This window comes from Lathamus discolor, unplaced genomic scaffold (assembly GCF_037157495.1).
Source record: "Lathamus discolor isolate bLatDis1 unplaced genomic scaffold, bLatDis1.hap1 Scaffold_52, whole genome shotgun sequence".
Classification (NCBI taxonomy): domain Eukaryota; kingdom Metazoa; phylum Chordata; class Aves; order Psittaciformes; family Psittacidae; genus Lathamus; species Lathamus discolor.
The window spans coordinates 34175-57585 of NW_027069377.1; the positions used below are offsets into that span (position 1 = coordinate 34175).

The 23411-nt window shown below is 55.1% G+C and overlaps 3 protein-coding genes across 19 annotated transcripts in view; 2 read left to right on the forward strand and 1 right to left on the reverse strand.

The window, feature by feature from the left end:
* SLC27A1 (solute carrier family 27 member 1) overlaps positions 1-109 on the reverse strand; it is an 18796-nt gene extending 18687 nt beyond the window's left edge. For all 4 annotated transcript variants that reach the window (XM_065664706.1, XM_065664704.1, XM_065664708.1 and 1 more), the window contains exon 1: positions 20-109. The gene's annotated coding sequence lies outside the window, so the exon portion shown is untranslated. The remainder of the gene's footprint in view (positions 1-19) is intronic.
* The window catches only part of GMIP (GEM interacting protein), an 18003-nt gene extending 3319 nt beyond the window's left edge, over positions 1-14684 (forward strand). Inside the window, exons 1-21 of one of the 9 annotated variants that reach the window (XM_065664696.1) lie at positions 163-431; positions 4872-4965; positions 5063-5138; positions 5242-5305; positions 5673-5798; positions 6034-6098; positions 6368-6478; positions 6698-6778; positions 7206-7379; positions 7471-7608; positions 7976-8166; positions 8251-8357; positions 8774-8875; positions 8994-9083; positions 9163-9302; positions 9541-9729; positions 9806-9943; positions 10025-10221; positions 11315-11603; positions 12879-13002; positions 13733-14684. In XM_065664696.1, coding sequence (XP_065520768.1) covers positions 167-431; positions 4872-4965; positions 5063-5138; positions 5242-5305; positions 5673-5798; positions 6034-6098; positions 6368-6478; positions 6698-6778; positions 7206-7379; positions 7471-7608; positions 7976-8166; positions 8251-8357; positions 8774-8875; positions 8994-9083; positions 9163-9302; positions 9541-9729; positions 9806-9943; positions 10025-10221; positions 11315-11603; positions 12879-13002; positions 13733-14199 — 3228 coding nt within the window. In that variant the 5' untranslated portion in view covers positions 163-166 and the 3' untranslated portion in view covers positions 14200-14684. Of the gene's footprint in view, positions 1-162; positions 432-4871; positions 4966-5062; positions 5139-5241; positions 5306-5672; positions 5799-6033; positions 6099-6367; positions 6479-6697; positions 6779-7205; positions 7380-7470; positions 7609-7975; positions 8167-8250; positions 8358-8773; positions 8876-8993; positions 9084-9162; positions 9303-9540; positions 9730-9805; positions 9944-10024; positions 10222-11314; positions 11604-12205; positions 12631-12878; positions 13024-13055; positions 13334-13732 lie in introns of those variants that run through there. The other 8 variants (XM_065664697.1, XM_065664699.1, XM_065664694.1 and 5 more) reach the window with 8 other exon arrangements.
* LPAR2 (lysophosphatidic acid receptor 2) overlaps positions 14685-23411 on the forward strand; it is a 17935-nt gene continuing 9208 nt past the window's right edge. Inside the window, exons 1-3 of one of the 6 annotated variants that reach the window (XM_065664712.1) lie at positions 14685-15039; positions 16513-16691; positions 16903-16971. In XM_065664712.1, coding sequence (XP_065520784.1) covers positions 16660-16691; positions 16903-16971 — 101 coding nt within the window. In that variant the 5' untranslated portion in view covers positions 14685-15039; positions 16513-16659. Of the gene's footprint in view, positions 15040-16018; positions 16692-16853; positions 16972-22061; positions 22502-23411 lie in introns of those variants that run through there. The other 5 variants (XM_065664711.1, XM_065664715.1, XM_065664713.1 and 2 more) reach the window with 5 other exon arrangements.

Below are 23411 nucleotides of genomic sequence, written 5' to 3' on the forward strand. Positions count from 1 at the left end.
AGCCCTCTCCCTTCCTTACCATCAGCATCACAGGGGCTTGTTCAGGGTCTATGGCAGCCTGAGGGTGTTTCGGGCGCAGCAGGGAGGGCTCTGAAGGCAGGAACCTGCAAGCACGGAAGGACTCAACCCGTCCCCTCCGTGCTCTGCACCAAGGCACATCCGAGTTATGCAAATCGCAGGAGGGCAGGAGCCTGCGCTGGGCCCCGGCAGCGGCTGCAGGAAGCACATTGGGCTCCAGCAGCCCCCGAAAGAGCCGGTCCCCTTCACACGCAGCTCTCATGGCCCTTTGGAACCTTCCTCCTCAGCTGCTCTGAGCAAGGCTTTGGGGGTTCGCTCGCTTGGGCTGCGATCCGGAGCTGAGCCCTTTGGGATCAGGCTGCTTCCGACCCCGATGCCCGCGGCTTCAGCTATGGGAGAGCCAGAAGCGAGCGGTAGGTGCTGGCCTTCGAATGATGCTTGGATGCTCTTTGTCCTGTCGGCTTTTGGGGCCTGAGAGGCTGAATCAGGCTGGGAGGCACGGGGGGAACATGGCTGCTAGAAACCAGCTCTAAGTTCCTCTAAATGGGGGTTTCCATGGGGCTAAGATGGATTCATGCGATGTGTTCGGCCTGGAGGCTGGCTTATGTTAGAGGGAAGGATGCGACCCCTCTTTTTGAGAGGCTTGGAGGACCTCAGGCTGCTCCGGGTGCAGAATCAGCTCCGGTCCTTCTACCAAGAAGCCTCAAGGTCCTTGTTCTCCAAACCCAAGGTATGGATGGAGTTTGAATGGGGGTAATACCAGTGAAGCATCTTAGAGGTCTCGGTACCACCAGAGTATGGACCCCTCGTGCCAGAGCCCTTGGTGCCTTGTCCTGCCTTTGTCCTGGGGTCGAGAAGGCATCAGCTAACACAGAGCTGCTGTAGCTCGTGATCACCCCCAGGTTCTATAAGATGCGTGTATAGAATCTTCTGTAGAAGTCTATTTGGTTGCCCTGCAATCTGGGTCTCACCAAGCACTTCACCAGGAGAGGATGCTCCATTGAACCGGCGAGCATCCATCTGGATGTGAGCTCCCTTTAGAGACAGCCCCATGCAGTGATAACAGATGAAGGGCTTTAGAGCAAAGGGGTTGTACCATGCTACCCCAAATCCCCTCCAGAACGTGACCGTAGATACCAAATACCCCTGAGGAATCCAAGTGGGGCACAAGAGCCCCAAGATCTCGTCTCTTCCGGAGGCTGAGTTTGCTCTTTTGCAAAGCCAAAAGGGCTGGAATGGAAGATTTCGGTCAGTTTTATGGGTTTTAGCCAATAAGTGCCTTCAATTCCTCCTTCTGGTGTGATTTAGAGGGTCCTTTTCTTCCTTTCCATCGGCTCTGATGAATCGTGACACTTCAATCGCTAGCACTTCCTTCTTGTTAAGACTGAAGAAACAAGCAGGCAGAAGTCCAACAGAATTGCCCTTTTCTCCCTTAAAAAGCAGGGGTTTAAGGGCCTGGGAGCTGCCACCTCTCACAATGAGTCTGGGTTACCGATATCAGCCTCTAAACCTGGTTCTATTTGCACCCTACCGCGTCTGTGCTCGGTCCCTGCTCTCAGACCCCCCCAGCTTCGCAGCGTGCTCAGCCTCTGCTCCACTGCATCCATGTACGAGGTGGAAATTCCCCCCCCCCCTTCTCTTTTCCCCTTCGTGTTTCATTAATGCCCTTGTTAATCCCTTCTGCTATTTAAGGCACCCGACCTCGCTCGTGTTTCCTGTCAGTTGGGGGCCGAGCCCCGTTGTAAACGCCAGGGCTGCTGAAGCAGGAAGAGGCGATGAGAAACCAGGGTGATGGAGGGGAAGCGGGCTTGGGTTTTGTCCAGAGCCTTGCATTGGTTTGCTCCAAAGGTGCTGGTATTCCTCACATGGACAAAGACGGCGTTCCAGGAGGCTGGAGCAGCATCCTTTGCTGCCGGCCGTTATCAGTCTCACCGAGGGGTACCATAGAACGGCAGGTTTGGGTTGGAAAGGAGCTTAAGATCAACCGGTTCCATGGGTAGGGATGCCTCACGTTAGACCAGGTTGCCCAAGGCTCTGCCTTGAGCACAGCCAGGGATGGATGCTGTGCCAGCATCCCAGCACCCTCACAGGGCAGAACTTCCTTATCTCCAAGCTGAGCTCCCCCTGTTTCAGTCTGGACCCATCACCCCTTGGTCCTAGCGCTACAAGTGCTTGATGAGAAGTCCCTCTGCAGCATCCTCGTAGCGACCTTTGGATGCTGGAAGGCCTCTTGTTGGTTAAAAGGGGAGGATTTCATGCAGCGATGGAAATGTTCAGCCCGATGCGGTTTACACAGTGCCGTAGAGCAGGGGGGTTCCCCACACACCGATGAGAGGTGCGAGGCCTTCGACGCACGAAGGGGAGCCCTGCCCCTGTGGAAAACACTCGGATGCTGCCTTGCAACGTGCAAGGCTGAGGGCAGAGAAGGGGAAGATGCTGCTGGGGCCAGGCTCGAGGTACCAAGGTTGGGCAATGGTGCCCCACTGAGCCAGGGCTTTAGGTACTGACCTCATTTCTCGGTAGCTGAAAGGGAAGTGATGCTTCTGCTGAGCAGCACAAGAGCTTCTCCTGCTACAAATACCCTCCGTGCACGGAACCAGCTTGTTCTCCCTGTGACAGTGGCAAAAGGCAGGGAAGAGCTGACCAGGAGATGCAGGTGTAGGGCCAACGCTGGAATAAGCTAAGCTAAGAAGGATGCTTCAAGAGACATGGATGGGTTTTAATCTATGGAAGAGTCAGCTTCCAGAGCAGCTTTCCAGTAAGAGAACTGGTTTGAAACCGCAGGGCCCATTCACAGAGTGACAGTGAACGGAGGAAGGACTGAGGCAGAGTGGCTCCAAGCCCGTGGTCCTGCATCCCAGTGCCGCAGAGGATGCTCTGCTCCCTAATCCCCCAAGGGCTTCCCTCAGGGCAGTTTATGGACATCAGCAAGGCCAGGCAATCTTATAGTCGATGTATTTCTAGCGTTACCCATAGCGATTCTCCTCTTGAGGTGAAACCAAAGGCTTGCGAGCCCCTGCGGGTCTGATGCTGCTTCGCTCGTGGCCAGCGCTGCTCAGGTTGAGTCACCTCTTCCTGTTGTACAATCCTCTGCTGGTGGTAAGCAAGAGGAGTGAAAGCTGACACAAAGCAACAAGAGCAGTTGGGATTCACGTTGCATCGGGGCTTGGGTTCCTTACGCTTTGGGTTTGTTACCTCTTGGGTTATGAGCCAATTCCTGCGGAAGAACCGGGATGAGACGTTTGGAAGCTGCCTCTCATCCGTCCCACGTCACGCACCGGCTGTGGAAAGTTGATTTATCCCCATGCAGTAGGTGCTGGGCTCGCTTTGCAGCTCTCTCTGAGCATCACTGTGCTCCCGGTGTGTGCCAAGGAGCCGAGGGGCTCCTTGCAGCTCCTTCGGGGCGGTCACTTCGGAGCGAATGGTCCAGAAGGCTTCAAAGACCGAGCCCAGCCTGGATCTGGATAGGACATCAATCAGTGCCCAGCAAAAGCAAGGAAAAAGGGGAGTTTTCCCCGCTCCCTTCCTGATGCCGAAGGGACCGCGGCATCTGGCCCGCGCTGCTCAATGCCGACTGTGAGGAAAGGGGTGGCTTCGGTGGCTCACCTCCTCCCCAGTGTTAAGGTGATGCTCACGGCTTGGCTGCTCTCACTGTGTGATTGGGATGCCCCAAACAAGGAGCTCCATGGAGCAAAATCCCTGCTACAAGGACAAGAAGGATGGGGACCGTGTTCTCCCTTCCCATCCTTTCTTTGCGCTGTCTGAGGCGGCATTTGAGCAGCCTTTACGGGTGCTTACCATCAAAACCATCAGCGAAGCAGCTGTAGATTGAAGTCAACCACATCCTGTTTCCTGGAATGTCAAAAGGACAAAGAGCAGCACCATTTCCTTTGGCTTTTACCAGTTGGGCCCAGTTTCATGGGTTTCAATGGTTTCCCTTTATTTTTGCCCCCCACCCCAAGCGATTTTGAGTCTGAGTCAGTTTTAGCCTCAGGCCCCGGTGCCAAGTGCATGAGGGAGTGGGAAGTGAGATTAGCAGCACCCATAACCCCACGTCAGATGCATGTGCTCACCTCCAGCTTGCTACGTGTGCAACCATGGCCAGAACAGCCTCAGACATCAGGGCATCAACCCTCGAGTAGGGACCAGCACAGACAATGGTCTTCACGTCCAGGATTTGGCCTGCTGGGCTCCTGAGTGTGATGCAGGCTTCTGTAATGCAGGTTATTGCCTGTGGGGTGTTGAGAAAGGGTCCCATAAGGATGCTGCGAGGGCTGGAGCATCCCTGCTCTGGAGCCAGGCTGGGAGAGCTGGGCTGGTCCAGCCTGGAGAAGAGAAGGGTCCTTAAGGGGGGACCTTAGAGCAGCTCCAGTGCCTAAAGGGGCTGCAGGGAACCTGGAGAGAGGCTTGGGATGAGGGATGCAGGGACAGGACAATGGGAATGGCTTTAACCTGGCAGAGGGGAGATGGAGATGGGATCTTAGGCAGAAGCTCTTCCCCATGAGGGCGGTGGGACGCTGGGATGGGTTGAATGGAGAAGGTTTGGATGCCCCATCCCTGTTCAAGGCCAGGTTGGATGGGGCTGGGAGCAAGCTGCTCCAGTGGAAGGTGGCCCTGCCCATGGCAGGGGGTTGGAGCTGGATCATGGAATGGTTCAGGCTGGAAAGCACCTTAAGATCATCTCATCTGAATCCTAAAGGATGCTCTTCTAACTCAAACCAGTCTGAGACGCATGGATTCTATGATGGATTCCCTGTGCTCAGCCGTGCTCCCCTGCATCTCCACCACCCCCTTGCTTCCCCCAGGGAGCTTCCGCTCAACTCTTTCCATGGGATGCTCTATCCCATCTCCAGGTCTCAGCCCTCAGGAGAGGATTCCCGAGAGCCGGCAGCGGTACAGCGAGATATTCCGCAGCCTGGATGCCATCGAGATCTCCATTGGAAACGCGTACGTAGAGAAGGAGAGGGGGGGGGCTCGGCCACTTCCCTGGCTCTTTGGAGCCTCACTTGAGCTCAGTGCTTCCTTCCCTCTCCCCCTTCTCCAGGACAGTGGATATGTTCATCGGTGACCCTGGCAGCACCGACAGCCCAGCCCCGAGCACAGACACCGAGGTCATTCCGGTAGGAAAAGAACCGCGTTATGGAAGAAACCCTCCACATTCCCAAAAGCTGGGCTCTTTTCCCGTTTTTCCTGGTCGATTCCCATCTCTTTTCCCCTCCACAGTTGACTGGAAGCTTGTGCCAGAGCAAAACCAGCCCAGAGAGGCCACCGCGGGCAGAGCTAACAGGTAACAGCTCTTGGTTCATTACCTGATGGATGATGCTGGTGTCCCCACTGGAATACCCTATCCTGGAATAGCTCATTGAGGAGCTTCTCACCCGCTCTTCCTTCCTAACCACCGAGACATCAATTCCCAAACCCGTGATGGTTTTAAGCACGGAAAGATCTCCCCAGGGAAAGCTGGGATGCTCTGGAGCACTTTGGTACCCGCTAGGAGGATCCTCGTTGCTTCTTGTCGCTGGCATCCTGAAACGCAACAGAGACTTGGGGCTTCCTCATAGAAAAGACCCCAGTTCCTAAGCTGCTTCCATGGAATCACGGAACGGATTGGAATGGCCCTGGGCCCTTCCGACCCTGCCTTTCCTCCGCTGCAGTGCAGGAGGCAGACGAGATGCTGCTGAGATGCGAAGGCGGCATCGAAGCAGCGCTGCGGTACTCGAAGATGTGGTGTAAATACGTCAAGGAGCTGCTCAGCTGGATGGAGAAGCGCCTGGCTTACGGTGAGCCCATGCTGGAAACCAGAGCTTTCCATAGGTGCTGGCTAAAAGATCCCAACCGAGAACATAGGGTTCCAAGCAAAACATAGGGAGAAGTCGGCCCAGCACCGACTCCTTGAGCTGCTTTGGATCAGAAGGACAAGGAGGCAGCGTTTGTGCTTCCAGGAATGATCCTGCTTTGCCAAAGGCACCTCCGCCACCAGGAATCGGGTGTCTAATCCGCTCTGGCCTTTTACAGAGACCGAGTTTGCCAAAGGGATGGTGAAGATCGCAGAGGCAGGACAAAACGCCGTCTTCCAACAGGTACGGGTCCTCATGGGATGGATGGGAGTGGGAAGGACCTTGGGATCATCCAATTCCAACCCGTCCCCCCTTGGCCTATCGCTATCATCCCTGCTTCATGGGGGGGGGGGTTCCCTTTAGAGGAGGAGGAGGAGCAGAGCAAACGTGCTTCCAGCTTAAGCCCTGCAGGACACATGGCTCCAAAACCATTCCTCAGCACAGGAATAATCCTTTCTTCTTCCGTCGGCTGCGTATCCCCCAGCTCCAAGGTGCTTTTTGGGTTTCCGCAGCACAACATGCCTCTCTGGGAGCTCTATCAAATGGTCCTGGAAGACGACATCAAGGTTGGGAATGCAGCGGCCGAGACGGCAGCATTGCTCCAGCAGAAGGAATTCTACCAGGTGCTGTATTTAGACACATTTGCTGGGAGATTCCATGGGAGCATCCCAGAGACGTGAGGAAGGGGTTTATCCCGGTCTGAGGTGGTGAAGGGGAGAGGGAAAGAAGGGAATGGAGCACCCCGATTTGAAGGGAGAAAGAGGCGTCTCAACCAAGGCTGTTTCCCAATGTCATGCCTTTTCCTGCCTCCTCTTCCCATCCTCCCCATTCTTCCCCCGCAGCCTCTGTCAGCCAAGAAGAACGAAATAGAGAAATGGAGGAAAGAATTCAAGGATCAATGGACAAAGGAGCAAAAGAGGATGGTAAGAGGCCAAAGAGATGGACTTGACTTGACCCCAGCCAGGGCCCCCCCTCTATTGACATGACCAGGGAGTAACTACATAATGGAATATGCATCCAGCTATTGATAATTAAGGAGTACAAGGCAGGGGGGGGGATGCTGGTGGCATTCCCACCCCATCCTGCTGCATCCCATCCCCTCCTGCTACCCGCAGAGCAAGGATGCAGCTTGGCTTTAGCCACCGGGGCTCAGCGCCTGCGCAAGGTGACCCAGGACCACTGGGGCTCCACTCAGAGCACACCCAGGGGTGTCCTTTGGGAGGCTTTGGGGGGGGGGGCACAGAACACTGATGCCCATGCGAACGGTAGCATCCATCTGAACCAAGACCCTTCTCGGCGTTCCCCCTTTGGAACTCGGCCGTGCTAACGGCCTTCCTTCCCCTCTCGGAGAGCGAAGCCCTGGCCTCGCTGCGCAAGGCTCGCCTGCAGTACCTCCAGCGCTGCGAGGAGCTGGAGAAAGCAAAGCTCCTGAGTGCCAAAGCAGAGGACGAGCAGCAGAGCACGGCCGGCACCAGCAAGCAGCTGGAGAAGCGGCGCCGTTCCTGCGAGGAGGCTCAGGCCAAGGTGAGGGATGCGGCTGGAGCATCCCGTGGCGCGGTGACCCCCTTTCCCATTCATCCCGGTGACTTCCTCTTCCGTCGCTGACCCCATGCAGGTTCAGGAAGCCGAAGCTCTGTACAAGACGAGCATCAGCGAGGCCAACTCCCGGAGGCAAGAACTGGAGCGGGTGCGGGCGCGGATCGTCTCCCACATCCGGAAGCTCGTTTTCCAAGGGGATGAGGTGCTGACGTGGGTACGTGGAGGCCTTTTCCGCCTCTAAGCCCCATGCCAGGGAAGCTGCTCGTTGGGATACGACCATCCCAAAGCAGTTGAAAGCAGGGGGATGCTCTGGACGTTGCCACCGACAAGTGTCAGCTATCCAATGACATCCGCAGTTAGTACTGCTCCGAGGACACAGGTTTCCACATAGGAAAAGTCTGGGTGGGGGAAAACCCTAGAGCAAGCAGGGATGAGAAGTCCTTTCCATCTGCAGGAGCGCAGGTAACCGAGTTTGGGTGATGGAAACCTAAAGGCTGGTGAATGACTGGGGTTTAAGGGAGGAAAAAGCCCCTGGCCTTGGGCTATTAAAGGAGGGGTTTGGGTTTCTTTCCATCTATAAGGTCACCCTAAGGATGTTCAAGCAGCGGCTGGCTCAGTCAGAGCAGATCCCAGTGAGGTACCAGTACCTGGCCGAGGTGTGCAAGCCATACAAAGCAGGCCAGAAGTACCTGGAGTTCATCCAGGCTTTGCGGAAGAAAGACATCCCTATGGAGGTGTTCGAATTCGAGCCGCTTGCCTCGGGAGGCCGCAGGTAGAAAGCAAAGGGCCGAAAGCCGATATCCCAGCTGGAATGGCACAATTCCATGGTAAGCACTTGTCTGCAATCGCTTCCCAGGTCCCCTCCCATTGGGAAGAAGAAGATGGCATTGCACGGCCCAGGACCTTCCTCGGCGGGGAAGGATGGGAGCACGTTGGAGGATCCATCCCGGCACGAGGAACAGAGTAGGTTCATGTTAATGGGGATGTCCCAACTTGCTCTCCAGTCATGGAATGGGTTGGGAAGGGCCTGAAGCTCATCGCGTTCCAACCCCCTGCCATGGGCAGGGACACCTCACGTTAGACCATGGTACCCAAGGCTTTGTCCAACCTGGCCTTGAACCAGGGATGGAGCATCCAAACCTTTTCCTTTCAATCCATCCCAGTGTCCCAGCACCCTCACAGGGCAGAATTCCTTATCTCCAACCCGAACTTCCCTGTTTGAGTACGAACCCATCGCCCCTCCTCACTGCAGTTTAGATTAGCAAAGAGAGGGGAGAGTTCTCCCATCCTTAGGGGCAGAGCCCAAGGCTGGGAGGAAACATGGATATGTATGGATTTTCTTGGGAGCTTGCCTGGGTCTTGAGCTGAAGCATCCCAAGGCTCCACCTTTGCAGCTATGAGCAGATCCCTCTGCAGCGACACGGAAAGCCTCGGCGGCAGCTGTGAATCCCGCTCCTTGGACTCTCCCCATTCCAGCCCAGGTGAGAGCCATGGAAATCCTGCCTGAGACTGCCCCAAACCCAGAGGGAATCAGCTCTACGCTGACCCGCGCCGGGCATCGTGAGGGTAAGAACAGTCCTGGTTTGCTCTCTCCTTAAGGAACCTCTACCAGGAAGCTGCTGAAAGCTCCGTCCACCGGCACCGTGTCCTCCTCGGATGATTTGGAAGAGAGGGATGCCTTGGAGAACGGTGAGTCCCATTGCGATGCGACTCGGGACCCCGTGCGCAGGGATGGGTTCCTCTTCACGCTGCCGTGCTGTCTCCATAGAAACCGGTCCATCCCAACCGCAGGCCAGGAGCATCCCGCTCTCCAGCGCGGCCCAGACCCACCGGCTCCGCAAGCTGCGGGGTCCATCCAAGTGCAGGGACTGCGACGCCTTCATGGTCAGTGGCTTCGAGTGCGAGGAGGTGAGGGCTGGAAGACCCCACTATGATGGAGCCCGAGGTGACCACCTATGGGGCCCCTCTACCGCCTTCTTGTGCCTCTCCTCCTCCCTTTGATTTACACCAGGAGCATCAGCCTGGAACGCTCTTGGGGTCGATGGGGATTTGATGCTTGAAGGGCCAGGAGATGCCCTCCAAGTTCAGGCACTGCTGGACCCCCCCCCAACCCATAACCCTGGGGGGGGGGTTTCTGCCCCTCCAGTGCTGCCTGGCCTGCCACAAGAAGTGCCTTGAGAGCCTGCTCATCACCTGCGGCCACAAGAAGCTCCCCAACCGGGTGCCTCTGTTCGGGATCGACTTCGCGCAGGTCCCTCGGGATTATCCCGAGGAGGTTCCCTTCCTCGTGGTGAAATGCACCTCGGAGATCGAAGCCCGGGCCCTGGGCGTGCAGGTGAGGACGCGGTTAGCACCCTCGCTTCGGTCTCCTCCGCATCCCAACCTGACCTCTCCCGCTCTGGACCGCGCAGGGCATTTACCGCATCAGCGGATCCAAAGCCCGGGTGGAAAAGCTGTGCCAGGCCTTCGAGAGCGGACGGAGCCTGGTGGAGCTCTCCGAGCATTCCCCCCACGATATCACCGGGGTCCTGAAGCATTTCCTGAAGGAAGTGGGTATCCCAAACCTCTGGCCCAGCCAACCACAGCCCCCGGTGCAGGTAACGTGCTGCTTTCCTCCCTTCTCCCTGCAGCTTTCGACCCCGGTGCTGCTGTCCCAGCTCTACGACGAGCTCATGGTGCTGGCCAAAGAGCTTCAGAAACCCATGGAGGAAAGGCTGGATTGGGCAGCTTTCCCTTCCGAGCCCATCCAGAGTGTGAAGGAGGTGCTGAGCAAACTGCCTGGCAGTAACTACAACACCCTGCGGCACCTGATAGCCCACTTGTACAGGTGAGGAGGTGGTGGTCGCGCTGCTCAGCATCGGGTCCGACCACAGGAGGTCCCTGCAGAGGCCTCGCTGCCAACGGGGCAGGGAGCTCAGCGCCACGTGCGTATGAGAAGAGGGTTTGGGGTTCCCTGACCTCGGAGAGCCAAGCAGGCTGTTGAGGAGGGTAAAACGTTAAGGCATGGAAAGGACCATCTTAATGACCAAGAAGGACCACAGGGTCCTTGGTGCTAACACTCATCAAGTTAATGACCAAGAAGGACCACAAGGTCCTTGGTGCTAACACTCATCAAGTGAAGAGCATCCTTAATGACCAAGAAGGACCACAGGGTCCTTGGTGCTAACACTCATCAAGTGGAGAGAGGCCTTAATGACCAAGAAGGACCACAAGGTCCTTGGTGTTAACATTTCCAAGTGAAGAGCAGCATTAATGACCAAGAAGGACCACAGGGTCCTTGGTGCTAACACTTCATCAAGTTAATGACCAAGAAGGACCACAAGGTCCTTGGTGCTAACATTTCCAAGTGAAGAGCATCCTTAATGACCAAGAAGGACCACAGGGTCCTTGGTGCTAACACTCATCAAGTGGAGAGCAGCCTTAATGACCAAGAAGGAGCACAAGGCCCTTGGTGCTAACACTTCATCAAGTTAATGACCAAGAAGGACCACAAGGCCCTTGGTGCTAACACTTCATCAAGTTAATGACCAAGAAGGACCACAAGGCCCTTGGTGCTAACACTTCATCAAGTGGAGAGCATCCTTAATGACCAAGAAGGACCACAAGGCCCTTGGTGCTAACACTTGATGCAGTTAATGACCAAGAAGGAGCACAAGGTCCTTGGTGCTAACACTTCATCAAGTGGAGAGCAGGTCAAGGACTAAGACGAACCAAGCCCTCTTTCACCCACCTCTGAACACAGCTCACGAGCATCAACCACTCTCAGTAGGGCCGCACCATCCAGCTCCTGGTTTTGCCCTGTTCCTGGAAGAGATGCCTTTCCGTCTCCTAGGAAACGGGGGTTTGGGGCATCCCATGGGTGCTCAGTGCGTTCGGGTTGAGAGCTGGCGAGCCCCTAACCCTCCCGTTTCCCTTCCTAGGGTGGCAGAGAACTACAAAGAGAACAAGATGTCCCCGAGCAACCTGGGCATAGTGTTCGGGCCCACCTTGATGCGGCCGGGCGCGGGGAGCGACGTCTCCATGTCCTGCCTGCTTGACTCCGGGTACCGAGCTCAGCTGGTGGAGTTCCTCATTCGGAACTACGAGCGCGTGTTCGGGATGGAGGAGCTGCCCTCAGCCTTAGGAGGGGAGCATCCTGCGCGAGGAGAGGCAGCAGAGGAGGATGAAGGACCTCGGAGCCCAAACCCAACCCGGAGCCCAAGGGTAGAGGTAGAGCTCCCAAACACCGAGCTGGGCTTCCTTTTGCACCCAACAAACCCGTTTCCGAGCAGAGGGTTATTCCAAGGGGAAGGAGCAGATGGAGTGGGAGAGCGGCAGCTCCTCGGACCCCTCTGGAGGGTGGTTTTGCTCTGGAGAACAATGGGGTTTTCCATCCTAAGTTGCTGGTTCTCCCTGCTCCATGACTTTGGAAGCTGCTCTGTGCCCTGAAGACCCAGCAGATCCCATAGGATAGCCCCACAGGGCCCTGCTGCATCCCTAAGCAGCGGCCACAGACCCTGGTTTTCCTCCTGCTGCCATTGAGTGTCCCGAGCTTTGCAGCTCTTTCTTCCTGACCTATTTCCCTGCCCTTTCAAGCCACCGATGGGCACAGCATCCATCCCTGGCTTGGGTTTTTCCTTTCCACACTCGTTTTGGTGAGCAGGAAAGGGGAAATTCCTTTGCTAAAGTTAAGGAAAAGGGAACGGGAGCTGCGCTGGGGGACCCCCTGCCTCCTGCTTTGCAGTTGTGGATGCTTCTGTGCAAGCCCCTGCCTGCAGCGCCCCTGGCCATGGCTGATGGGCAGGAATGCGGCTTTGCTGCTTCCTTCCCAGGTCCAGCTCCCTGAGGAAGCACGAATCGGAACAAGGATGCTGAGGGCTGCAATAAAATCGCACCATTCACTTCCAGCGGGCAGCAGCGCTACGGAGGGAATAGACCTCCATAGAAAGCACTTTGAGATACACACAACCCTTGCCTTGGGCTGTTTTCAAAGCCATTCGTACCTGCTTGAAGGTGTTGTTAGAAAGGGGAGCTCCTTCCAAGGGCACTTTGGTTTTGCCATTGATATAACCGAGCTCTGCCCCGATCCTTGTGTAGATGCACGGTGGGTCCACACCAACCCCATCCAGGCATTCCCATCGCATTCAACCCGACTTCCTGAGCTCCAGTGAAGGGCTTTGGTTTCGGATGCTCCCCCCGGATGCTGGAATGGGTTTTCTTGGGCATCCTGTGGGATGCAGGAATCCATCTCAGCGCCCTGCTGGTTGAGGTTTGGGGCAGTTGTGCTCTGCCAGCACGGAAGCCGGAGCTGGGTCCTTCCTATGGCTCTGCCCTGTGCCCTCCTGCAAGGTCATTCCCTATTCCCAAACCTTCCAGCCAATCCAAGCCAAACCAAGGTGGCAATGGCCTCCATCCACTTGGCTCTACCAGCGCTGGGGTGAAGGGGGAGCTGGCGCTATCTTCACCTCACATCCCATAGAAACACTTCCTGACTTCCTCCGACAGAATTCCTCCTCCCCGCACACGGGTTTAGACGTGGATTACGGGTCTGGAAATGCATCTTCCAGGGAAGCCATCCAGGAGCTGACTCCGGAGGGAGCCCACGGTCGACTAAGCCTGGATGCCTTAGGTAAAGCTGGGATCGCTTTAGGTATCACTTAGGTAAAGAGGGGATCGCTTTAGGTATCACTTAGGTAAAGCTGGGATCACCTTAGGTACCACTTAGGTAAAGGGGGGATCGCTTTAGGTATCACTTAGGTAAAGCGGGGATCACTTTAGGTATCACTTAGGTAAAGCGGGGATCGCTTTAGGTATCACTTAGGTAAAGAGGGGATCACCTTAGGTACCACTTAGGTAAAGTGGGGATCGCTTTAGGTACCACTTAGGTAAAGGGGGGATCGCTTTAGGTATCACTTAGGTAAAGTGGGAATCACTTTAGGTATCACTTAGGTAAAGGGGGGATCGCTTTAGGTACCACTTAGGTAAAGCTGGGATCACCTTAGGTACCACTTAGGTAAAGTGGGGATCACTTTAGGTATCACTTAGGTAAAGCGGGGATCACTTTAGGTATCACTTAGGTAAAGAGGGGGTCACTTTAGGTATCCTTTAGGTAAAGCGGGGGTCACTTTAGGTACCACACAGGTAAAGTGGGGATGCTCTTCCAGGTTGCCTGGTTCATCACTGCTCATCTTCCACCTCTTTCACAGCTTGGGGTTGCTCCTGCTGGACAAAGCTGCTGGAGGGCAGCTGAGCCTGTTGCTGCCATCACCATAGGGGTTTGGGTGGCCTTTCTACAGGAAAAGAGCCATGAGCTATGGGCTCTTGTAGGACCCTGGCTCACTGCTCTCTCTTTCATTCAGAGGTGAATACAAGCGTTGGCTCCGAGCTGGAAGACTCCGAGCAGGAGAGGACCGACAGCGATTCCGACCCGGGCCTGGGGAGCCAGCCCAGGGGCCGCTTCAGCCGGCAGCCCGTGAAACACCTCCGAACGCAGGCAAAACCGGCCCCAGTCATTCCCAAGGCTTCCAGTTTGCCCTGGAGGACTCCCACCGTAGGCAGCGTGGCAATGGGATGGGGTGCAGAAGGCAGCCTTCCCGACAGCAGCTCCGTGACGCCGGAGGAGAGCATCAGGAGCAGGATGAGCTCGACCGACCCGAGCACGCTCAAGCACCGCGCAGGGGGGAGACAGCAGCTCAAGCACTTTGAGATGACGCAGGAGACAGCCAGGATCGTCTCAAAGCTTCAAGTCGGTGACGCTTCCGCTTCTCTGGAAGGCACGGGATCTCCTGCGGAAGGAGAAGACCTCATCCCAGGCACGTACCTATAGGAGAAGCCCAAAGGATGCCGGGATAACGGGAGAAGCGAGGCGATGCGCTTGGAGGATGTAGGCGCCTGAAATGAAGGCCGTTGGACAGAAAACGTTCCCAAGTGGCCAGGATTCGGCTGCTGCAAGGAGCACTGAGCTGTATGGCTTTGATTTCCCAGCTTTTTTGGGAGTGTAACTCACTTTGGAGGTGTAAGAGGAGAGGGTGGACGGGCGAAGGCTCCCATGCTCTGCATCCTTCCGCTTCCATCGCCAGAGCTTCCCCTTGGTGGTCAGCACAAAGCCACTCTGGAAAGGGAAGAGACTCTGAATGCAGAGCCCGTTTCTCCAATAGCTCATCCCAATGCCTTCCAAAGCCCAATTCCCTCCGTCGCCTATGGAGCCGCATAGGCTGTAATGGAGCTGTAAAGGCAGCAAAGCCAAGGTTGCTGTGATGTAGGTCTCACCTGCACGGGGGTCACCCCAAAGCTCCTTTTGGCTTCCTCATGATGCACACGGCGGGGTTTTGAGCCTGTCTCTTAACAACGCTGGCAAGCAAATGTCGAGGCTCTGTTGTGTGTTACAGATGGGGCTAAAGAGAGCTTGGAGCTCCGGAGCAACGTCTGTTTGTCCATACAGTGCTTGGGATACCTGAAGAGTAACTTCTCTTCCATTGGAGAACTCCTATAATAAACGACTTGGGGGGGGTTATTATAAGCTCAGCCTCTCTTTGTTCCCTATGAAGAGGGAAGCCTTGAGCAAACGCTTATTGGAGTGTTTGAGCAGCACCCAGTGCATTCAGGTCTCTACGACACAAAGGTAGCTCCTGGCCACAGGAATTTAGAGCTTGAGGAACCAGCACAGGTAGGATAAAACCCCTGCGAAACGAGCTCTTTGTCTCCGTTTCCTGCTGCACACTCAATGGGAGATTCCTTAAAAGAGGAGAAGGGGCTTGGAGAGGGCAATTCCTGCCATCTCCTTCCGTCAACCCATCACATACGGGACCATCACTAGAGAAAAGGCTTGCTCTGACCTTGTAACTCCCTGTTACTGCTGCTTTCGTGGTCATCCGGTAAGGGAAGGAGCTGCCGAAGCATCACTTGCAGGCTGCCAGGTCCCAGTCCCATAGGGAAAACTGGGATGCAGGGTCCAAAGCATCACTTGCAGGCTGCCAGGTCCCAGTCCCATAGGGAAAACTGGGATGCGGGGTCCAAAGCATCACTTGCAGGCTGCCAGGTCCCAGTCCCATAGGGAAAACTGGGATGCGGGGTCCAAAGCATCACTTGCAGGCTGCCAGGTCCCAGTCCCATAGGGAAAACTGGGATGCGGGGTCCAAAGCATCACTTGCAGGCTGCCAGGTCCCAGTCCCATAGGGAAAACTGGGATGCAGGGTCCAAAGCATCACTTGCAGGCTGCCAGGTCCCAGTCCCATAGGGAAAACTGGGATGTGGGGTCCAAAGCATCACTTGCAGGCTGCCAGGTCCCAGTCCCATAGGGAAAACTGGGATGCAGGGTCCAAAGCATCACTTGCAGGCTGCCAGGTCCCAGTCCCATAGGGAAAACTGGGATGTGGGGTCCAAAGCATCACTTGCAGGCTGCCAGGTCCCAGTCCCATAGGGAAAACTGGGATGTGGGGTCCAAAGCATCACTTGCAGGCTGCCAGGTCCCAGTCCCATAGGGAAAACTGGGATGCAGGGTCCAAAGCATCACTTACAGGCTGCCAGGTCCCAGTCCCATAGGGAAAACTGGGATGCAGGGTCCAAAGCATCACTTGCAGGCTGCCAGGTCCCAGTCCCATAGGGAAAACTGGGATGCAGGGTCCAAAGCATCACTTGCAGGCTGCCAGGTCCCAGTCCCATAGGGAAAACTGGGATGTGGGGTCCAAAGCATCACTTGCAGGCTGCCAGGTCCCAGTCCCATAGGGAAAACTGGGATGCGGGGTCCAAAGCATCCCTCCTCCTGCTCAGAGCCAGGGTTTGCTGGGTCCCAGCCGCAGCCGATGTGGTTTGGACCTCAAGCAGAAGCCACTTGGCAGCGAAAGAAGCACCAATTCCTCCCTGAGGCTGCCTCTTCCCTTCAAAGGGCTCAGCTGTATTTAGCTACAGCAAGGGACAGGCAGTAACCAACAAGGAGCAACCTCATTTCCTCCCTCAAAAAGGCCTCCCCAAGCTCTTCTCTTCACAGCAGCACCCCATGGAGGTGGGGGGCTGACCCCCACCTAAGCACTGCACCCCACAGCGTGGCTCCTGGCTGTGGAACCGATGCATAAAGCCATAGCAACCCCCTCGTGAGCATCCAACCAACTAATTCCTTATTCCAGGCCTTTACTTTTCATAGGGCCAATGTGGGTTGAGGGCACAAAGCAACCAGCTCAGCCCAGCCCCTCCATGTGCTGCTGAGCTTCATCCGCTCCTCCTCGTGGTGAGAAGGAACCAGGTCTCCACAGCTGAGGCTCTCAGCCCCATAGATTGGGCTCTGACTTGAATGAGGGGAATGCAAGCACCTGATGGCTTCAGGTAAGGACCAAGGGACTCCTCTGCAGTGTTCTAACAAAGGGAGAGCAAGGGAAGAGCCCCACACAGGCTTCACTCCCAGCTGTTTCCTATTGAGCCGTTAGCGCTTCCTCATTCCCCTTCAACCCAGCATCCCTGGAGTATAAAGGTGGGGATGAGTGCTTGCTCCTGGCTCTAAAGGGGGTTCAGTGGGGTTTAATGCTGTTTTTCACAGGCTTTTCCTAGGAGCATTTATGGATCCATCCTTCAAGGGTAAGAAGCCTTCGGTGCCCCTCAGGAGGAGGTGAAGTCTTTGTCCTTTGTTAAACCCCTTCCAAATGCTCAGCAGCATCCCAAGGGGTTGCTTTAGAGATGAGGGCCCCTTTGCAGGTCATCTGCTGCCTGCTTTGAGAGGCATTGCTGGGCTGGGTGCTTACAGCAGAGCCCCATCTCATGGTCTCTCCTTGAACGCGTTGAGGGCTTGTTTGCATGGAGATAAGGTGATGCCGCTCATGCGAGCGGGTAGGAAAAGCCTTTCCCTGCCTTGGGAAGGGGGTGGAGTAAAAAACCCTTTCCAAACCATCAAGTGCTTGTATTTAGGTGGGAGGTTTCATTCCTGGAGCATGAGCAGGGCAGTGTTACCCTTGCGCAGGGTGCTTGCTCGCTCAGTTATCCCTCATTGAAGGACACCCTTAGGTTCTGCCTCGCTCCTCTCTCCTTGAGTCACCAGGAGGTACCAAATCTACTTGGGTTTCTCCTTTTAAGCTGTTCAGTTGCTCTGGCGGGTGGGTTAGCAGCCGGAGTGGCTGCGTATGCTGTTTGGTGGCAGATGGGATGGGTTCTATCGATACCTTGGACGTCGGCGTGTCTGGTGCATAAAGGAGGTTGGTTTCCTTGCGTTCTTGTCTTCGAAAGGGGTTTTCCAATAGGGAATCAGCAGATCGGATGGGATGAACGGTAGGAGAGTCCACGCTGCTGTAGCTTTTGGTTGCTCCTTCTCTGTCCCTCCTGTTCCAGCATCCCCTATGGATGTCCAGAGTAATGGTACCTGGAACATAGGGAAAGGTGAGGAAACCAGCATCCGGATTTCTGATCCAGGATTCAGGAAACCCTTTGGGGGGGGGGGGGGTTTGGCTGAAGATGCTGAGTGCTTAAACCCCTTTGGATGGTGATGCAGGCACATCTCTAGGTGTCGTGCACCTCGGGGCACCCTAAAGCACGTGCAAAGGGGAGTGTGGCTTGAACTCAATGCACCCTGCGTGGCTCCCCTTCCCTGCAGCCTGTGGTTGGAATCCTCTCCGCGCCCTGGCTGCTCTCCTCTATCATTTACTTGAAATAAGGATGTGTGGAGCTGTAATTCCGGCTCTGCTGAGCCAGCGCCTTTGGGATACTTGGCAGGCAAGGCCCTGGAGATGGTCACTTTGGGGAGGTATCTTAGGAACCGGCTTCAAGGGAGTTGTGTGTCTCAGTATAGATCTGTGTAAGGAATGAATGCGTTGGGTTCTCCGTGCCCCTTAGGGAGCATCTGAACAGGAGCAAGAGTTTTCCTGCTGCTTTGCATGGAAGCAAGCATCAGAACGAACGTTTCGCCACCTAGAAACGTGCCTCAAAGCTCAAAGTTTTGGTTAAAACCTGACCCAAAATGCTGAAAATTAACCAAAAGTAAAGGCAGTTCTGTTTGTCATGGAAAGCTGGGATGTTATGGGCCAGCCTGAGGCCTGGAGCTCTTGAAATCAGTTCTCCGGTGCTCAGTGATGTGCAAAGGACAAAGAGGATCCTGGATCTGGTAGAGGGCTTAGGGAGCTCCCTTAGGGAAGGGCTGGTGCTTAGCCCTGGATGGAAGCAGAGCCCAAAGGGAGCTGGAGGCTCTGAGGAAGGGAATTCCCACCTGGAATTGTTTGCCTTGAGGAGGGTGTCAAGTGCTGGAATGATCTTTGGGTGAGTCCTGCTTCACAAACAGCATCCCCCCTTGCGGCTCCATCCCTCCGGGGCCAAGCTCTTCCCTCTCTGAGCTGCTGCTCCTGCCTTTGGGATCGTTGTCCCTATGGAGGATAATGTCCTTCCTGTGGAAATCGGGAACAGCAGCAGCAGAAGGGCCCCGAGACCGTCCCTGCTCCAAACCTCCCACCACTGCAAACATCCCTCTTCCCTCCCCTGCTTGCTCTCTGCTGCTGCTTTCCCCTTGGAGAGGGCTGGGATAGGCAGGACCAGTGCAGCCCAAAGCCCATCTCCAGGGTAGTTACATAGGGAAGGGGAAGGTGTTGCTCTGCTGGGATGCGTTCGATGGAACGCGCTGGGAATTCATTCTCAGCTGGTTTTTAAAGGGGATAGGATCCAGCGTTACCTTTTGCATCAGTGCTCTCCCCGCTTCAATTGAAACCTACAATAGGGAAACGCTTTCCCTTAAGCGAACCTGGAGTAGGAGGGGAGAGGGACAGGAATTGCTCTTTGGGATTGCTCTGGAGCAATGGATAGGAAATGCCTCTGCCTCTTGGTTAGGAGCAACCTTTGACGCTGGAGGCTTGCGAACAGCCTGGAGCTGGCTCTGTGTCAGCAGCAGTGGGTGTTAGCATATTCCTGCCTTTTTACCACTATGTGCGTATATATACACATAGAGATTATATAGATACACATATATATGATATATACACATGTATATTAGATATATGCACACATATAATATATATACACATATATATTATATATACACATATAGATATGCACATGTATATTATATATATGCACATGTATATTATATATACACATTATATAATATATGTGTGTATATATATACTATATATGTGTGTATATGTGTGTATATATATGTGTATATATGTGTATATATATGTGTATATATAATATATATGTGTATATATAATATACGTCTGCATATATAATATATATGTGTATATATATACACATATATTATATATAATAGTATATATAATATATAATAATAATATAATAATATAATATATGTGTATATATATAATATATATACAATATATATAAAATATATACAATATATATTATATATGCACACATATATTATATATACATGTATATATTCTATATATACATATATACATGTATATTATATGTACACACATGTATATTATATACACACACATATATACGCATATATAGTGTATATATACACATATATGCACACACACATATATTATATACACACATATTATATATATACACACATATATATTATATATCCATCACTGCACGTATATGCTGTTTTCTATGGGGTCCGGCCATAGCCGACATGAAGAGCTATGGTGTCGTGGTGTGGAGCGCTCCTCACCGAAGGTTTGGGCCGGTTGGGATTTGGGAAGCGTTGATGTGAGCAACCGGCTCTCAGCAGAGATCTGCTGGGGCAGGGGGGGGGAGATGCTGCCGTGACTCCTTCCAGAGGGTTTTTAACATTCCTGGCATTCCAAGAGAGGGGTTTCAGGGTTCAAACCCCTCCCTTTTGGCTTGACAGCAGCAGTCAGTGGGGCTTGAAGGAAAATATTTGCTTTCGGCTTGCTGGAAGATGCAAAATCTCCTAAACCAATGCGTTCACTTTGAAAACGAGGAGGGAGGGAGGGAATTGCTGTTGTCTTTGGAACTGCTTCTCTACCAGTTCTCTGCTGGGCACCAGGATGTGAGCAGAGCTGCAGCTGCATCAGGCTCCGGTTACTCGGTGCCTCTGCTTGAGCAGCCTTTGTGCTGGGGCGGGGGGGGGGGGGGGAATGCTGCGTGACACCCTCTGAGCCTCTTCCCAATAGGAAACCTCATGGAGTGACTGGGGAAGGTGGAGGGGGCTGGCCACGATGGGTACCTGCTCTCCTCGGGCTTGCCGGTGTTCAGCATCCTGGTGCTCCGTCGCCGAAGTGACACGGTTGGGAGAGATCTGAGGTCAGCCTTTAAGGAATTCTGACATGGAGCTGTTGGAGCAAGGCCAGAGGAGGCCACGGCGATGAGCAGGGGATGGAGCAGTTCCTGTATGGAGCCAGGCTGAGAACATCGGGGCTGGAGAAGAGAAGCTGCATGGAGAGCTCAGGGCAGCTTCCAGGGTCTGAAGGGGGCTCCAAGGATGTGGAGAGGGACCTGCAGCAGGGATAGGCCAAGGGGGAACGGGTTCAAACTGGAACAGGGAAGTTCAGGTTGGAGATAAGGAAGCTCTTCCCTATGAGGGTGCTGAGGCACTGGCAAAGGGTACCCAGAGAAGCTGTGGCTGCCCCATCCCTCGCTGTGCTCAAGGTCAGGTTGGATGGGGCTTGGAGCAAGCTGCTCTGGCGTGAGTCACCCCTGCCCATGGCAGGGGCTGCAACTGCATCATCTGAAGGCCCTTTCCAACCCAAAGCATTCCATGACGTGGTTGCGAAAGCTGATGTGAGGGGTTTGGGTGCGATGGGTTTGGGTGTGCAGGTGGCACCCCGCAAAGGGCGTGCTGGGCCCAAGCTCGTGTGTGTCACAAGGTGAATTCAATGGGTCTGGGGGAAATAGGAGCGAGTGGGGGGCACAGATTTACTGCAGCTTGGATGTGGGTCTCTTGGGTCTTCAACTCGTTGTATATCCAAAAGGATGATGTGAGAAGGCAAAGGATTTGCCCCGGGCCAATGTCACTGCTGCTCTTTTCCTTTACTGCCTGCCCTGCTCTGTTAATGTGTCCTTGGATCCTTGGCCTTATCTCTTTCCCCTTTGTGCTGGGCTCTTGGGCAATCTCCTGCCTGCCCCCCAGGACATGATTTGGCCCTGCCAAGCTCTGTGTGTCTGCCTGGCAGCAGATTAGGATTGTGCTCGGTGATAACATTGTTCCTTGGGGAGCAGATGGAGGGGAGGAGGAGGGTTGGGAGGGGAGGAAATAGGAGTCAAATGGCAATCGCTGGGGCCTCTGCAAGAGCGGGAGGTATAAATCAGAATGACTTTGATTTATATGGGTGCTGCCAAGCTGGTGGGGCTTTTTCCTTCATCATTTACACAGCACTGGCTCGGAGCACTGCGTGTGCTGTTGGGGTAGGTATGGCACTTGGGAGGTGAGGTCACCACGGATGCGTCAAGGACCTGCTCTGGCACAGCAGGAACGTGAGCTTTCATGCACTTCTACCACGTTATACCAGGAAAACCCTTCCCGGTCCGTGCCTCAGTTTCCCTCGCGTCTCGCAGCTTCTCCCCTCTCCCAAGCATGGATGTGGGGGGAGCCCTTGGACCTGACAGCCCTTGAGATGAGGGGGGATGCACTGTGTAAGCAGCCTTCTGGTGCCAAGGCTCCTCCATCACGGCACCAGAGCCCGTCGTGCCCGAGATGCGCCGCTGGCACAAAGGCTCTGGAGCAGCAGGAGAGCAGGATTGAACCCTCCCCACGGCCTGACCCGGTGCGACCGGAGGGTTGGGACCGGAGGGTGCAGTTTGCACGCAGCAGCCCCGTGTTGGCACGGCCCAAAGAGGGGGATGCTGGGCAGAGCGGAGCTAACCCGGGCCAGCCAGAACTGGAGGGGTTGGGAAAGCGGCTCCAGCCCCTATGGAGGCGGCAGGGATTCGGGTTACAGCTCCTGGAAGGACCCGCCTAGGGGAGGACCCAAGGAGGGGACGGGTTGAGGGCGAGCTCTTGGCCAACTCGCCTCGGAGGAGCCAGCGTTTGGGAGCGCTGTGATGGGGTTGGGAAACGCGGCCGAAACTTTCCTTTAAGGCGCTTGGCTTTTCTCCTTGTATCCCATCGCTTGGGATCTCTGCCCTCCAGAGATGGGGAGCTCCTTGCTGGGGAGCTGCCCTGGCTTGCTGTGTTGGGGAGACCAACGCTAAACGCCAGCTTTGGATGCGGGTGGTTGCGCTTTCAGGTAAGAATCTGTCCTCTGGGGTGAAAGCTTGCGCTGTTTCTGGCTTAAACACAGGCGTGGGTTGGACGTCGGGCCGTGTAAATCAGCGTGCGGGGTACCACGGGCTGGCTTCGAGCCCCTTTGTAGAGCCATTGTTCTGCCTTGATCGGCACGGATGGTGGTTGGTAGTGGGAGCGCGGATCCAGCCGCTCGCCCCCCCCCGTTCCCTTGCGCCGTGCGTTTGCCCCCCCCCCCAAGGGCTCGATGCGTTCGCAGGTCCCCCGGAGCTGCCCGGCGTTTCCCACTCCCGCAAGCAGGGGGGAAACGGGGGCCGGAGGAGCCTTAAACCTTCCCTTTGAGGGCAAGAGGACTCCGAACTTACCGCGAGCCTGGGAGGAGGGAGCGGGTGTCTGCAGGCAGAAAACGCCGGCTTTTGTGTGCGGGCTCCTGCTGAAGCTCGGTTGGATGCGAAGGGCTTTGAGGCTCGAGTGGAGCCGGAGGAAGTGTGAGGAGAGGCGAGGCTGGGCTTGCGCCTGGCTCCAAAGGGGGAAGGGGCTGCGGGGCCGCTGCAGTTCCGAGCTGGAGTCGGGGTTTAGCGAGGGAGCGATGCTGCTGTGAGGAGCACAAGGGCACGGAAGAAGGGGGGCTATTGGGACCCTGAACAATGGATTCCTCCGGCTCCTTTGTGCATCATGGCACCAGCCTGACTTTGCGCTCACTGCTGTGGGCAGGGTGTTCCTCTTCCCCTGCTCAGCCTTGCTGTGTGGCATCATCGAGCTCCCAGGGCAGTTGGCTAATGGCAGGGTAGCAGCGAAGTGGCACAGGAGCTCCTCGAACCCATCACGGGCGTTAGGAACCTGTCAGCCCCTCCTGGACTCGTTGGAGTGCCCCAACCCGGTTTGTAACCCACATTGCAGAGGGATTTGCAACC